At 48.3% G+C, this 12157-nt stretch overlaps 1 protein-coding gene across 1 annotated transcript in view; it reads left to right on the top strand.

The window, feature by feature from the left end:
* The window catches only part of REL (REL proto-oncogene, NF-kB subunit), a 29274-nt gene extending 17117 nt beyond the window's left edge, over window positions 1-12157 (top strand). The window contains exons 5-10 of the mRNA XM_059468554.1: window positions 4720-4860; window positions 7772-7876; window positions 8101-8313; window positions 8638-8706; window positions 8809-8883; window positions 9612-12157. Coding sequence (XP_059324537.1) covers window positions 4720-4860; window positions 7772-7876; window positions 8101-8313; window positions 8638-8706; window positions 8809-8883; window positions 9612-10273 — 1265 coding nt within the window. The 3' untranslated portion in view covers window positions 10274-12157. The remainder of the gene's footprint in view (window positions 1-4719; window positions 4861-7771; window positions 7877-8100; window positions 8314-8637; window positions 8707-8808; window positions 8884-9611) is intronic.

Here is a 12157-nt window from a genome sequence, read left to right as displayed (position 1 = left end):
GGCAAGATAGTTCTGAGCCAGACCAGTTCCTTGATCTGATTCACCACATGAGAGCCGAGCCAGCCTGAGCAGTGCTGGAAAGGTTGGGCAGAGCCACCTTTGGCAGCAAAACCTCGGGCATGGGCCGAGTTAGACTGCCCAGTCGGTATCAGGGCCAAGGGGGGTATCTTTGTACTCCAGGAGCAAAACCCTGCAGGCAAACCACTTCTGTCTCATCCCTTAAATGAAACTGAGCTCCCAGCATATCCCTAAATTAAAAACCCTCATCTGCGTAAGAGAGAAACAACTCATGATGATTATTAATGATGTGTGTTCCCCACACATGTGGGGAGTGATGTGTGATGATTATTAATGAGGTGTGATCTCTGGGGTGTTTTAACTGGTGGAAGGGCATTCTCTTTGACATCTCATGTGGCTCATGTGGCCCTGCAGCCCCTCAGTGACAGGGGAAGGTCACAGGATGTCCCTTTGCAGCAGGGTGAGATGTGCTCTCCACAGAGCCCCCTCTCTGACTGTGTCACACCACATTGCCCTGGAAGTTTCCATGCAGGTTAATCTGAGATGCCTCCAGCGCTGCCCACTCCAGATGGTGACATCATTAGCTGGATGGTGGGCTCTGTGTGAGGTATGTGCTGTTTGATAGGTGTTATCAGTCAAAAAACCAAACCCTTGATCATTTCAGTGTTCAGAATAAACTTCCACTTTCCCTGATGTATCACCTCATGAGTGAACATCAGAGCCCTTAACCCCCCATTAAGTTAATCATATAAATGGCATTTTATTGGCCTTGCTGGATGTTGAAAGCTAATAAAATACTAAAAAAATCAATAAAACTATAATTAGAAATTAATAAAGAGTATGCCTGACATTACCAGCATCTTTAATTTTGTTTCCAAACTTGGGCTTGCACGTTGGTGTGTTCAACCCAAAAAGTCTTCAATTTTGTGTTACAGAAACAAATCCAGCAGGTTCGCAGTGGAATTCAGTGGAATCCCAGCAAGGTATCTCTGGATTTTAGAGACAATATCTTGGAGACAGAGACAGCCCAAACCTGATGCCTGGGAGCTGCCTGGATCAGCCAGCTCAGGTTGGAAGGAGTTCACAGTTCAGCCCATGTGTGGGGTGTTTTGCCCACACTGGGACTGTGTTGGTCCCTTCCCACCTTAGCAGATAGTGGATTAGGGAATTAGTTCCAAGATAATTATTTAGTAAAGCTGAGAAACCAGCATTTTTTTCAGAAGAGTTGTAAACAGATCTATAATGAAATTATTTAGTTATTGTAGTGCCTTTCCAGATGAACAACAAATCCTCCCTGGGTTTGGCCATAACTGCAGGTTTTCCTTTTGCAACCCTATTGCCAGAATCTTGGTGACTGGGGTTGCATTTCTTTTACCATGGTGCTGCTGGTATTTTTTATGAGCATTTTTTACATCATACTCCGTATTTACCTTAGAATTTTAGTTATTTTTAAAATATTATTTCAATTTCTTTGAGTTGCTTCTGAAAGCTCCTTGTAAAGCTTACGAATAGTCCTTCATGTGTTCCTGTGTGCAGAGTTAACTACAGTTAAAGGATTTCTGCCAGGTGAAGGCTATTTTTTATAATTAGGCTGGGCCATCACAGGAGTATACCCAGGCTTTTGGTTGGGCTCCAGCTCTTTCAGCTGGATCCAGATGAAGACACTAAGGTGTGGTACCACACAGTGAGCAGCAGTCAGAAGAGGAAGTTGAACCCTTGCCAAAACCAGAGAACTCCTTCCCTTTTTGTTTTTTTTTTGGTTCTTGTGTTGGAGCCTTTTTTCACCACACCTGTGCCCCCAAGGTGCCGCACGGGATGATGTTTTTCCTTCCCACCTGCGATGGCCCCGGTTTCTGTCCTGCTTGCGCCGAGCTTGGTGGGGTGGCTGCTCCTCCTCTCCAGTACATAGCGTTCCCAAAATCTTCGACAGCGTTTCCTAACTCTAATGACTGCAGGTTTGTCAGGTTTAACCCCTCTGTTGTCCCTCTGCACAGGAGCTGGTGGAATAAGATGGGGTGACATGGCCGTCCTCCACCCGGCCGCGCTCCGGGCGTTGCTCAGGCTGTTTGTCTGCCTCGGCTTTGTTTGCTTTTAATATTCCCAAGGTGTCAGCCAGCATCCACTCCAAGGCAGAGGCTGCTCTCAAATGGACTTCAGAGGGAGCAGGATTAGATGTTTGTTAAAAATAACAGCATTTTGTTTTGTTTGGATGGTTGTCTTGTTTTGAAATTGGTGAAAGCTGTGTGCTTCTTCATATGCACATGGAATCTGGTGTCTCTCTCTTTTTTGAAGCGTGTCATCACAAGATGGAGTTGCAGCTGTCTTGTTCTCCTTTTCTTGCACTGTTATGTTCTTCTTGTGGGGTTAAAAATAGCCCAAGAGGAATCACTCTTGACTGAACGCTTCCTCTTTCAAACCCCAGATTTTTAAAGATTCTATTAAATGGTTTATGCAAACATGCAAATCAGGAGCAGTGGTTTTGCTGCAATAGAATGAGCTGTACCCAGTGATTCTGTCCCTTGCTGTTCCTGGCACACCACTCCTGTGTCAGGTGTTGGACAGATTTATTGGGAATTTGCGCAAGTTTGTGGCAGAGGAAATGACATGATTTGAGCATTAGCATTGCTAATGTTCTCCATATCTAGAGTATTTTTGCTTTTGTAGAGTACTCTTAGGCTTCAGTCTGCTGTTAGATGTTTCTGAGGAAGAGTCACATTTCCCTGTGGAGGGCCCAGAGCGGGGCTGAGGCTCCTTTAGCGTGAGAGAGGGCCTTGCTTGCACAACCACAATGTCCTCGCTTTGGCTTCAGGGTCAGGAGCCAGATCCAGATTTCGTGCTCAGCTTCCATCCACAGACAGCTTACTCAGGCAAAAGGTACTGAATCTGCGTGCTTGGTTTGATTGTGAACAGGTTTGAGGTGTGAGCACCCCTTGGCTCTCTGCAGGGACCCACATGGTCACCAATGGCTAACAGGAATTTGAGCCCTCATGTCAGGGTGTCCTTGGGAGCTTCCATGATGTCAGGGCATGGATTATGGATTAGAGCTGCTCTCCTGATAGCCCTTCTGCAAGGTGCCCTTTGGAAGTGCACTTTTCCTTCTGTGTTCCCTGAATCAGCTGTACCCGGAGGCAGCTGGGCTGTAACTCAGCCAAATCCAGGTCAGGCTGAGGAGCTCTCTGCTCCAGACCCATTTCCTAACGATCCTCTTTCAGGGTAGCAGGTGAGCTAAGGAAGGGCATTAAAGTATAAAACTGTGTGTGTCTGGTGACACAGCCAGCACCAACCTGCGCAGTGCCACAGGCAGGACTCCCCTGGGCTCAACACTTCTGAAACTCACACAGCTGTTGCTCAGTTTTGTACTCACTGCAGTATTTGCCTTGAGATACTGCAGATCACAGGCTTGGAAAGGGGAAAAGTGACTTGATTTCCCTTTGCACCAGAGACCAGGAGAAATTGATGCTCAGAGCAGCAGAAGGACTCAGAGTGCCCAGTGGAAAGTATTCTGAGCTCATCACACTTAAAATTTCACACTTATCAAAAGGTGAAAGGGAGAAGGCACTCAAGTGGGCATTGTGGAATCCCACTCGTGGCAGGGTGGGAACCTGAGCCAGTGATAAATGCTAAAGGTCAGAGCAGGCAATCTAATCAGTGCAGCATGGTCCCCAGGCTGCTTATCACAGCCACGTTTAATCTTCTGCTCTTGCAAGAGCCCTTTGAAAGGGAGGGGAGGAGTGGAGAGCTGGTGATCTGGTGGCTTGGCACATGTTGGCTTTGGGTAGCTGTGAGGAGTGTGGAACAGCTGCACTGCTGCTGGGAGGGGTTTGGGGAGACAGAAACACTTGCAATTATTTTAATTATCAGTACTTCTATTTCAGTGAAACTAAGCCAGTTTCTCATTTTTACTAGCATTGAATGCCAACACAATGGTTTAGTGTCACACCTTAAAGGAAAGTGTCGAATTCAGAGGGGGCTGCTCTTCCCAGAATTGTCCATTAAGCTGGGAATACATGAAGTGTTCAGTAATGATACTCCAAGCCCTGTGTCTTGTAATTAATTAAAATAATGAGTGAACAGAATTGAAGTGCTGAGTTTGGGTTATGCATTGCTGGGCTTTACACTGGGAGGGATATGCAAGGAAATGGATCCTTTCCAGCAGGGCTTTCCTTCTTGTGTCCCAATGGCTCCACTGATCCCTGCTCTGAAAGGTACAGCTGTGACACTGCTGGTGGTGATGGGGAGAGGTTTCTGTTGTTTCAGCTTCATTCTTGCCCCAGGCATTGCCTTCCATCTCAGTCTCCAGAGGAAAATAATGATACCATGTGGCCAAAGAAAATCTTTAATGGGACACTAGGATCCCTTTGTACCAAAGTATTTCTCTTGGGCAACAACATTAAGTTTGTAAATTTTATCATGCACAAAGAATAAAAAATTACTTTTAAGCTATAGCTACATGAAACTTGTGGCAGGCAAGGTGAGGAACCCAGGCACAAGGAACAGCTGGAGAGCTCAGAGAGCTGAGCCTTATTGGGTGCAGGGAAGGCGTGAAAGGCTTCAGTGTCATTGGTGTGAGCAAGGGATTAATTCATGCAGCCCCTGTCCAGCTGGGCAACTCCATCTCTTGTACTGGTGAGGGCTCATCCCCAGTTTGGTGAGGAATTGGTGCTGGTTCTGTGCCTGACCTGGGTGCTGTGTGTCCTGCAGTGCCCGAGGAGCAGCTGCACAACATCGACGAGTACGACCTGAACGTGGTGCGGCTCTGCTTCCAGGCCTTCCTCCCTGATGAGCACGGCAACTACAGCATAGCCCTGCCTCCTCTGATCTCCAACCCCATCTACGACAACAGTGAGTACCAATGGCTCAGCCACATGGCTCTCTTTGCCTTCCTTTTTGTTTTCTCTTCAGCTTCTTTCTCTTCCTGAGGTCTGTGCCAGCTCTTGAGTCGCTTCTGTGGCTTGGGACTGCCAGGTGCATGAGCGTCCCATGGCAAGGCACAGTGAGCAAACATTCAGACATGATCCCAGGGTGAAATGTTGGCCAGCCAGAGTGAGGATTGTCCATGGCATTCCTGGACTCACACCCAGGTGTTTTTCCAGCCCTTGTTCACCACAGCAGTGTAATTGCAAGGAAGGGTTCATGCCTGATGTGCCAAGTGATTCAAGTGATAGTAGTGAGGTGCATGATTGCCTCAAGGCTGATCTGCTTTCCAAGAGTCCTCTGGAGCCTGTTTGTGCCCTTGAGGAGTCTTGCCTTTGCCTTGTGAGGGCTCTAGAATGTGACTTGCAGGAGAGATTTTTGCCAGTGGGAAACTGTGTGAAGGCCTTTTGTGTCCTGGTTGGTGGCTGTTCCATGTACAGGTGGGCAATGGAGGAGTCTTTGGTCATGCTCCAGGAGGGTGCAGAAGTGTGTGACACTCCTTGGCATTGTTTTCCACATTCCACAAAACTGGGCATCCCTAGGGCATCAGCAGCTGAGGATTTTAGCCCCCAGTGTGTGCTGGACTCCTCTGGGAGCAGAGTAGCAAAAGAACTCTTAATCCTGAAAAACTTCCCTGCAGCGTTTTTAATTTCTGCACCATGAGCATTTCCGTGCTAAATATTTGACGTCCATTTTAGCAGAAAGTACTGAATAAAATGAATCTGCATTTCCTGAAGTTGTTAGGATTGTGTTGATGTGGGCACAAACCATTGTGAGTAAGCTGAGTATGATCTCAGATGGCTCTGATATAATTAGAGTCTCCTCCAGAACGATCTAGAAGCTGGAGCTGCTAGCATTGTGTCACTGAGAACCCTTGCACTGAAATAATCAGGGCTGAGATAAAAAACTGATGCACCAGATTTGCAGCTCTGCCTCAGCTACCATTTAGAAATGTGCCAAATCATGATTACAGCTGGTGGGCTGATGTCAGAGCCTGCAGAGCTGCTGTGGGGGAAGCAGGGGCGGTGCTGGGTGTCTGTGGGCAGCTCTGACACCCAGAGCCCTCCCTGTAGCACAGCAGCTCTGTAAATAAACCCAATCACACATTGCAAAGAACAGCCCTGCTCAGTTTCACATCCTAGTTGCTTTTAAAAGTGTCAGCCTGCTTGGAGCTGCTCTGTCCTACAGCCAGGCTGTGCCCTCAGGGGACAGGGACTGCAGGCTGGGCACCCCTGGGCTCTGGGCTCTGAGCCTCCACAGATCTGCTCAGATTAGGAGCAAAGAGATACCATGGAAGCCAGCTTGGACTCTTCAAATCCAGTATTTTCTTCTCTTTCTTGTCCTTCATAGCTAGCCCAGCTCTTTCCAGAGAAGTGTGACTGTACCAGGGCACAGGCTGCCCAGAGAAGCTGTGTTTGCCCCATCCCTGGAAGTGTCCAAGGCCAGGCTGGATGGGGCTCTGAGCAACCTGGGATAGGGGAAGGTGTCCCTGCCCATGGCTGGGGAATTGGAAATGGATGATCTTTAAGGTCCCTTCCAACCCAGACCACTCCTTGATTCTCTGCTGTTGATGCCATTCAAGCACACAGAAGTGAAACATGGTAAAATTAGGCTTTTCCTCACAATTCTTAATTTACCCTTCCTGTGAAGAGCTCACTGTGACGCTGTCAATCACATGGCCCTGTGCTGTTTCTGGGTTTGTTTGGTTTCCCCTCCCTTGAAGGGTTCTGATTCATTCAGCAAATGAAGTGGTGTGTGTCATGTAGTGCATGGGGCTGAGCTCCCACTAGAACAGTGACAGTAGAGCTGCAGATAGTAACTGCCTAATGGGGACTGGTGAGAGGTTACCAGAGCTCTACTCTAGGTACTGAGAGTCTAAAGCAAATTGGCTTGGTTTGGTTTTTGTTGATTATTTGTTGGGGTTTTTTTTGTTTTTTTGGTTTTTGTTGTTTTTTTTTTTGTTTGTTTGTTTTTTTGTTTTTTTTTTTTTTTTTTTTTTGTTTTTTTGGTTTTTTTTAGGTTGATACCATGAGCTTTGATTTTTGGGTTTCTTCTCTGAGTCTGGAATGGGGAGCCTGTTGTGGTGGAGCCTCATGAAGGATCAGTTTCATGGTGTCCAAGCAGCACCAGCTGGATCATTCCAGACATTTTAAATGTGTTTGGAGCTGCTGCTGCAGAATGGAGCCAGACACCACCAGGCAGAGCGTGGCTCCATCCTGCTGGAGTCACCCATAGCCATGAGATTGTGCAGCTTTCAGTGGGGGCTAATTCATGCTGGGAGGGAGGCAGCTCTCCATCCTCAGCTATCCTGAGGGCTGTTCTTGCACAGCCACAGTCTGGGGCTGGAAGTTTGAGTGCTTTGGGGTGGACCTGCTGCCCTCAGTGAAGGTGTGAAATTATGGAGCTGCTCCTGGACACCTGCAGAGGGGAACAGAGGAGAGGCTGGATGGCCAAGCAGCTCTGAGAACAGAGCTGCAGCCAGATCCTCAGAGAGGGGAATTCTCCTGACTTGCTAGCCTAGCTCTTTCCAGAGAAGTGTGACTGTACCAGGTAATCAGTCACCCACAGAACTGCTCTGAATTCTGCAGCTTGAAGGGCAGTGGGGCTGAGCACAACCACCTCAGTGGGGGAAGTATTTAGGACTGCTCTACAATGGTTAGGGAGTGGTGGCACAACAGTGCTGGTGTCTTGTGTTTGGAGATAAGCTGTAGGATCATGGAATGTCAGACCCTGCTGCTGAATTTCCTGTATGGAGGAAATTGCTTTGTGTGGATTTCAGGGTGTCACACTCTGAAGTCCCAGCAATTCTGAATCATTAAATCTGCCTGTTTGCTTCCAGGAGCTCCCAACACCGCCGAATTGAGAATTTGTCGTGTGAACAAGAACTGTGGAAGCGTCAAAGGAGGAGATGAAATATTTCTGCTGTGTGACAAAGTCCAGAAAGGTAACCTGGACTGGGTTTTCTCTCTCCCTTTTTCCCAAATGGACACATTCCTGCTGGAGGGCTGAAACCCTTCAGCACACACCTTGGAGTGGTTTGGGTTTGGAGCTGGGTGGAACAGCTTCCAGGTTTGTGGGATCTCAGCTCCTCACTTCGCTCCCTCTTTTTTCTGCTGCAAGTTCTCAGTTGTCCAGCCTGACAAGCACCTTCTGTTTCTCCTGGCGTAGATGACATAGAAGTGAGGTTTGTGCTGGACAACTGGGAGGCCAAGGGCTCCTTTTCCCAGGCCGACGTGCACCGCCAGGTCGCCATCGTGTTCCGGACGCCGCCGTTCCTCAGGGACATCTCCGAGCCCGTCACCGTGAAGATGCAGCTGCGCAGGCCCTCGGACCAGGAAGTCAGTGAGCCCATGGATTTCAGATACCTGCCAGATGAAAAGGGTACGGCTCCAACCGTGGGATGAGCTTCTGAGCAGCCATGGTCAATGCAGGACTCGTGGTGGTGGCTTAATTAATAGGAAATCCACAGTGCTGCTTCGGCAAAGTAGAGTTTGGGGTTTGAAAGTTAGAGCAGTCAGTTATTCTCTCTTCCAGTGAAATCACCAGAATTACTGCTGGGTAACACTGGCATGGTTTGTTAGTGCTGCCATGCCTGCAATGTTTTCCTTTAAGTAATTCCTACTACAACTTGGTGCCACTAGGGAGCTCCTTTAGGCCATCCTTAAACAGAAATACAACTTTCCCCTTCTACTCCTTTCTCTCCAGATCCATATGGCAACAAAGCAAAAAGGCAGAGATCAACGTTGGCTTGGCAGAAGCTCATACAGGACTGTGGTAAGGAAAATATTTGTCTTTTCCTTCTTGTTTGAGTGAACTTACATTTAGCTGGAGCTGTACCCTGTAAATGCTGCACACTCATGTTTTGTTCCATCACAGGATCCAACACAATGGAGAGGCCCAAGGTATCCCCATTCCCTGTGGTCACTCCTGAGGGGAAGGCAATTAAGAAAGGTGGGTTTTTGCCTGCAGTCTGACAGTGCTTTAAGCAGATAGTGCCCTCTCTTTGCTTGAAATGCTAATCTCTTGAGGGTTTGCTCCTGTAAGACAGCAATCCTTCTGACTGTACAGACTTCAAGCTATCAGTTCTTTGTGTCACCCTCCATATGGGCCATAGGGGGGTGAGGTAAGCTGTGACCATGGTCACAGGGGTCTGAGGATGAGGGAAGAGATGAGGATCTGACTCCATGTTTCAGAAGGCTTGATTATTTTATGATACATATTATATTAAAACTATACTAAAAGAATAGAAGAAAGGATTTCATCAGAAGGCTGGCTAAGAATAGAATAGCAAAGAATGATAACAAAGGCTTGTGGCTTGGACTCTCTGTCTGAGCCAGCTGACTGTGATTGGCCATTAATTAGAAACAACCACATGAGACCAATCACAGATGCACCTGTTGCATCCCACAGCAGCAGATAATCAATGTTTGCTTTTTGTTCCTGAGGCCTCTGAGCTTCTCAGGAGGAAAAATCCTAAGGAAAGGATGTTTGTGACAGTAAGCAGCTCTCTTGCTGCTGCCTACAACTCCGGGGTCCATCCTGGACAGCACTGAAGCAAATAGACAGTGGGAACATCCGTGCAATCTTGCCGTCTTTCCTTTGCCTTTTACCGCTTGTGATTTGAAGGAAAAAAACCACAAAAAACCCAAAATCCCTAAAAAGCGGCATTCTCTCCATAGAACCCAACGTGTTTCCCTCCTCGCTGACGATGTCCCCGGGGCTGGGAGCCCTGTCCAACCCGAGCCAGCTGTACGCGAGCTGCTCGCAGCCGCCGGCGGGGCCGAGCAAGCAGGACTTGCTGAACACCCCGTTCTGGGCGCTGGGCTCCCTCCAGCACGGCAGCAGCTTCAGCACCGAGCCGCAGGGCAGCGCCTCCCTGCCGGCCTTCCCCGACGGCAGCGCCCTGGCCTGGCCCGACGAGAAGGATTCGAGCTTCTTCCGGACCTTCGGCAGCGCCAACGGGCTGGGCGCCGCGGGGCTGCCGGGCCCCGAGCTGCAGCAGGGCCTCCCCGGCGGCTCCGGGCTGCCCATGGACACGGAGGACATGGGCTGCGGCAGCCTGAGCCTGGAGCGCTTCAGCGCCGCCGTGCTGGGCAGCCAGCGGCAGCAGCCCCCGCTCCAGCTGCCCCCGGCCGGGCCCGGCGCCGCCTTCCCCTCAGCGCAGCCCGGCCTGGCCGAGCCCGCCTACGGCTTCATGGACGCGGAGGGGCTGGGCGAGCCCCGGCTGGGCCAGCAGGGCGGCCTGCCCGACGGGCACTTCTACGACACCGACGGTGTCCACGCCGAGGAGCTCTACCAGTCGTTCCCCTTCGATAACATCCTGCAGAGCTATCACCCGTGAGCCGGCGCTGCCTGCGGAAAGCTCCGCCGGTGCTGCTGCCTGGAGAGGAGCCTTTCATGTCATTTACCCTTCTGGAGTCCCTGCTTTCTTCTCTTTCAGAATGTTGCCGTGCAAGTTTCAGGTTATAACTTAAAGGTTATTTATTGCAGCCCACAGTGGTGCCCCTAAAGAGGGAGGTGGGAGTGGGGTTTGGGGTTTCTGTACCTTAAAGTATCTTGTAGATGTGTTTTTAGAAGTGGGAACTGTTAACACTTAAAGCTTCCTTACCTTTGGGGACTGTAAAAGCTGGCATCTTCAGAAGGGTTAAAGTTTCAAGTACTTCACAGGGTTGAAGTTGTTTTGAAATAGCCATTTTTGCTATAGAAATTAAATTTAAATTTTGATAGTACAGAAATTAGGAAAAAAACCCTGCACGTGAGCACTCTAATTCAGTCTTGTCTAATGAATGGCACCTGAGTTCTGCTCAACTTACTTGAAAGATTTGGGTTTTTAATTCCCTTTCTATAAATATTCTTCTCCTAAAATGAGAATGCGTATTGATTTTCCACACTGTCACCACACTCTGTTTGCTTTGAAGGCAAATTTACTCATAAATTTTTTTTAATGACTATGTCATTGTTAGATATATTTAAAAAGACCGGAAGGTTTGAGTTTTTAAATAGTTGTAAAAGCTCTGTTGTAAAGGAAATCACTGCACAAGACAAGGAACAGAAAGTGAGGACTTGTCTGCACTCCAGCCAGACTGCACAATCTCACAAGCCATGCCCCTGTAGCTTTAGGAATGAAGCTGATACTGCTCTGCAGCTTGTGTGTGTGTGTGTGTGCAGCTGCCATGTGAGTGAGATTTGGAAAGGCAGGAATCTCTGGAGCCAGAGTATCCACTTACTCTTTCCTCAGGTATCCCGGCAGTTTCCTGCTATGCAAGTGACTGCTTCAAAAAGGCTCAGGTCCTGCCTCCCCAGCACCACCCCCTCCCAGGAGGGCAAAGCCAGAGGCTGCCCTGCTGCAGCCTCACCTCTATTAACAACTTTTAAAGCCATTTCAGTCTGTACTAATGAAAACCACTCCTCTGTCCTCTGTATCAGGGACCAGAAGTTCTTCCCACCCACTTGATTCCCAGTCTTCACTCTTAGCCTGAGCAGGAGCTGTTCCTGACACCTCCAGCTGGAGGTACCTGGCTGGGTAAGACACTCTGGCCTTGGCAACTTTATTATGCTCTTATTTTTTTAAAAGCAACACAGGGAAATGTCTGAGTATTTCTAAAGGACACAGCTGCTCTTTAGGGCAGGTAAGGTCCCCCTTGTCACCTTTTGGTGATGCAAAATTGCACTATGAGCACAACAACAAAAAAAAGCAACAACTTGTCCTCGACCCAGCCCCCAGATCAAACAAGCCACTTGAGATGTAGAGTTGTACACAAGGAAAGGTGCTCCAGAACCCCTCTGTGGCTTTCAGGAAAGCAGGGATGCCTTCCCTGCAGGAATCCATTGCATTGGGAGCACTCCAGTGCTGCTGCTGGAGTTCCATCAGTCAGGTGAGCTTTGGAAACTGCTTCCCCCGACTCCAGGTGCACAACAAACTGAAAACTGTTTTAAAGCAGTGTTTCCTCACTTCTGCACCTCTCCTCCACTCCTAAGCAATAGAAAGGCCAAAGAAATACACAGACAGTTTGAATCGTGTTGTTTATTGTTCTTTTTTTTTGGAAGTTCTCAGTTTTAAGTATATTAAATGTAAACATTTTGCTAACTTCAGAAAACCCTCTGCTCACTTTATAAAGCTCTTTGTAGTATAATTTGTTTTTACTGTATAATTAAATATTTTCAAAGCTCTGGTTTCCTTTATAAACGAGTTGGTTTGGTAATTAAAAGAAACTGGTTATACAAA

The sequence above is a fragment of the Ammospiza nelsoni genome, chromosome 3, assembly GCF_027579445.1.
Source record: "Ammospiza nelsoni isolate bAmmNel1 chromosome 3, bAmmNel1.pri, whole genome shotgun sequence".
Classification (NCBI taxonomy): domain Eukaryota; kingdom Metazoa; phylum Chordata; class Aves; order Passeriformes; family Passerellidae; genus Ammospiza; species Ammospiza nelsoni.
The sequence above is the reverse complement of the archived record's forward strand: the minus strand, read 5'-3'. Positions and strand labels throughout refer to the sequence as shown.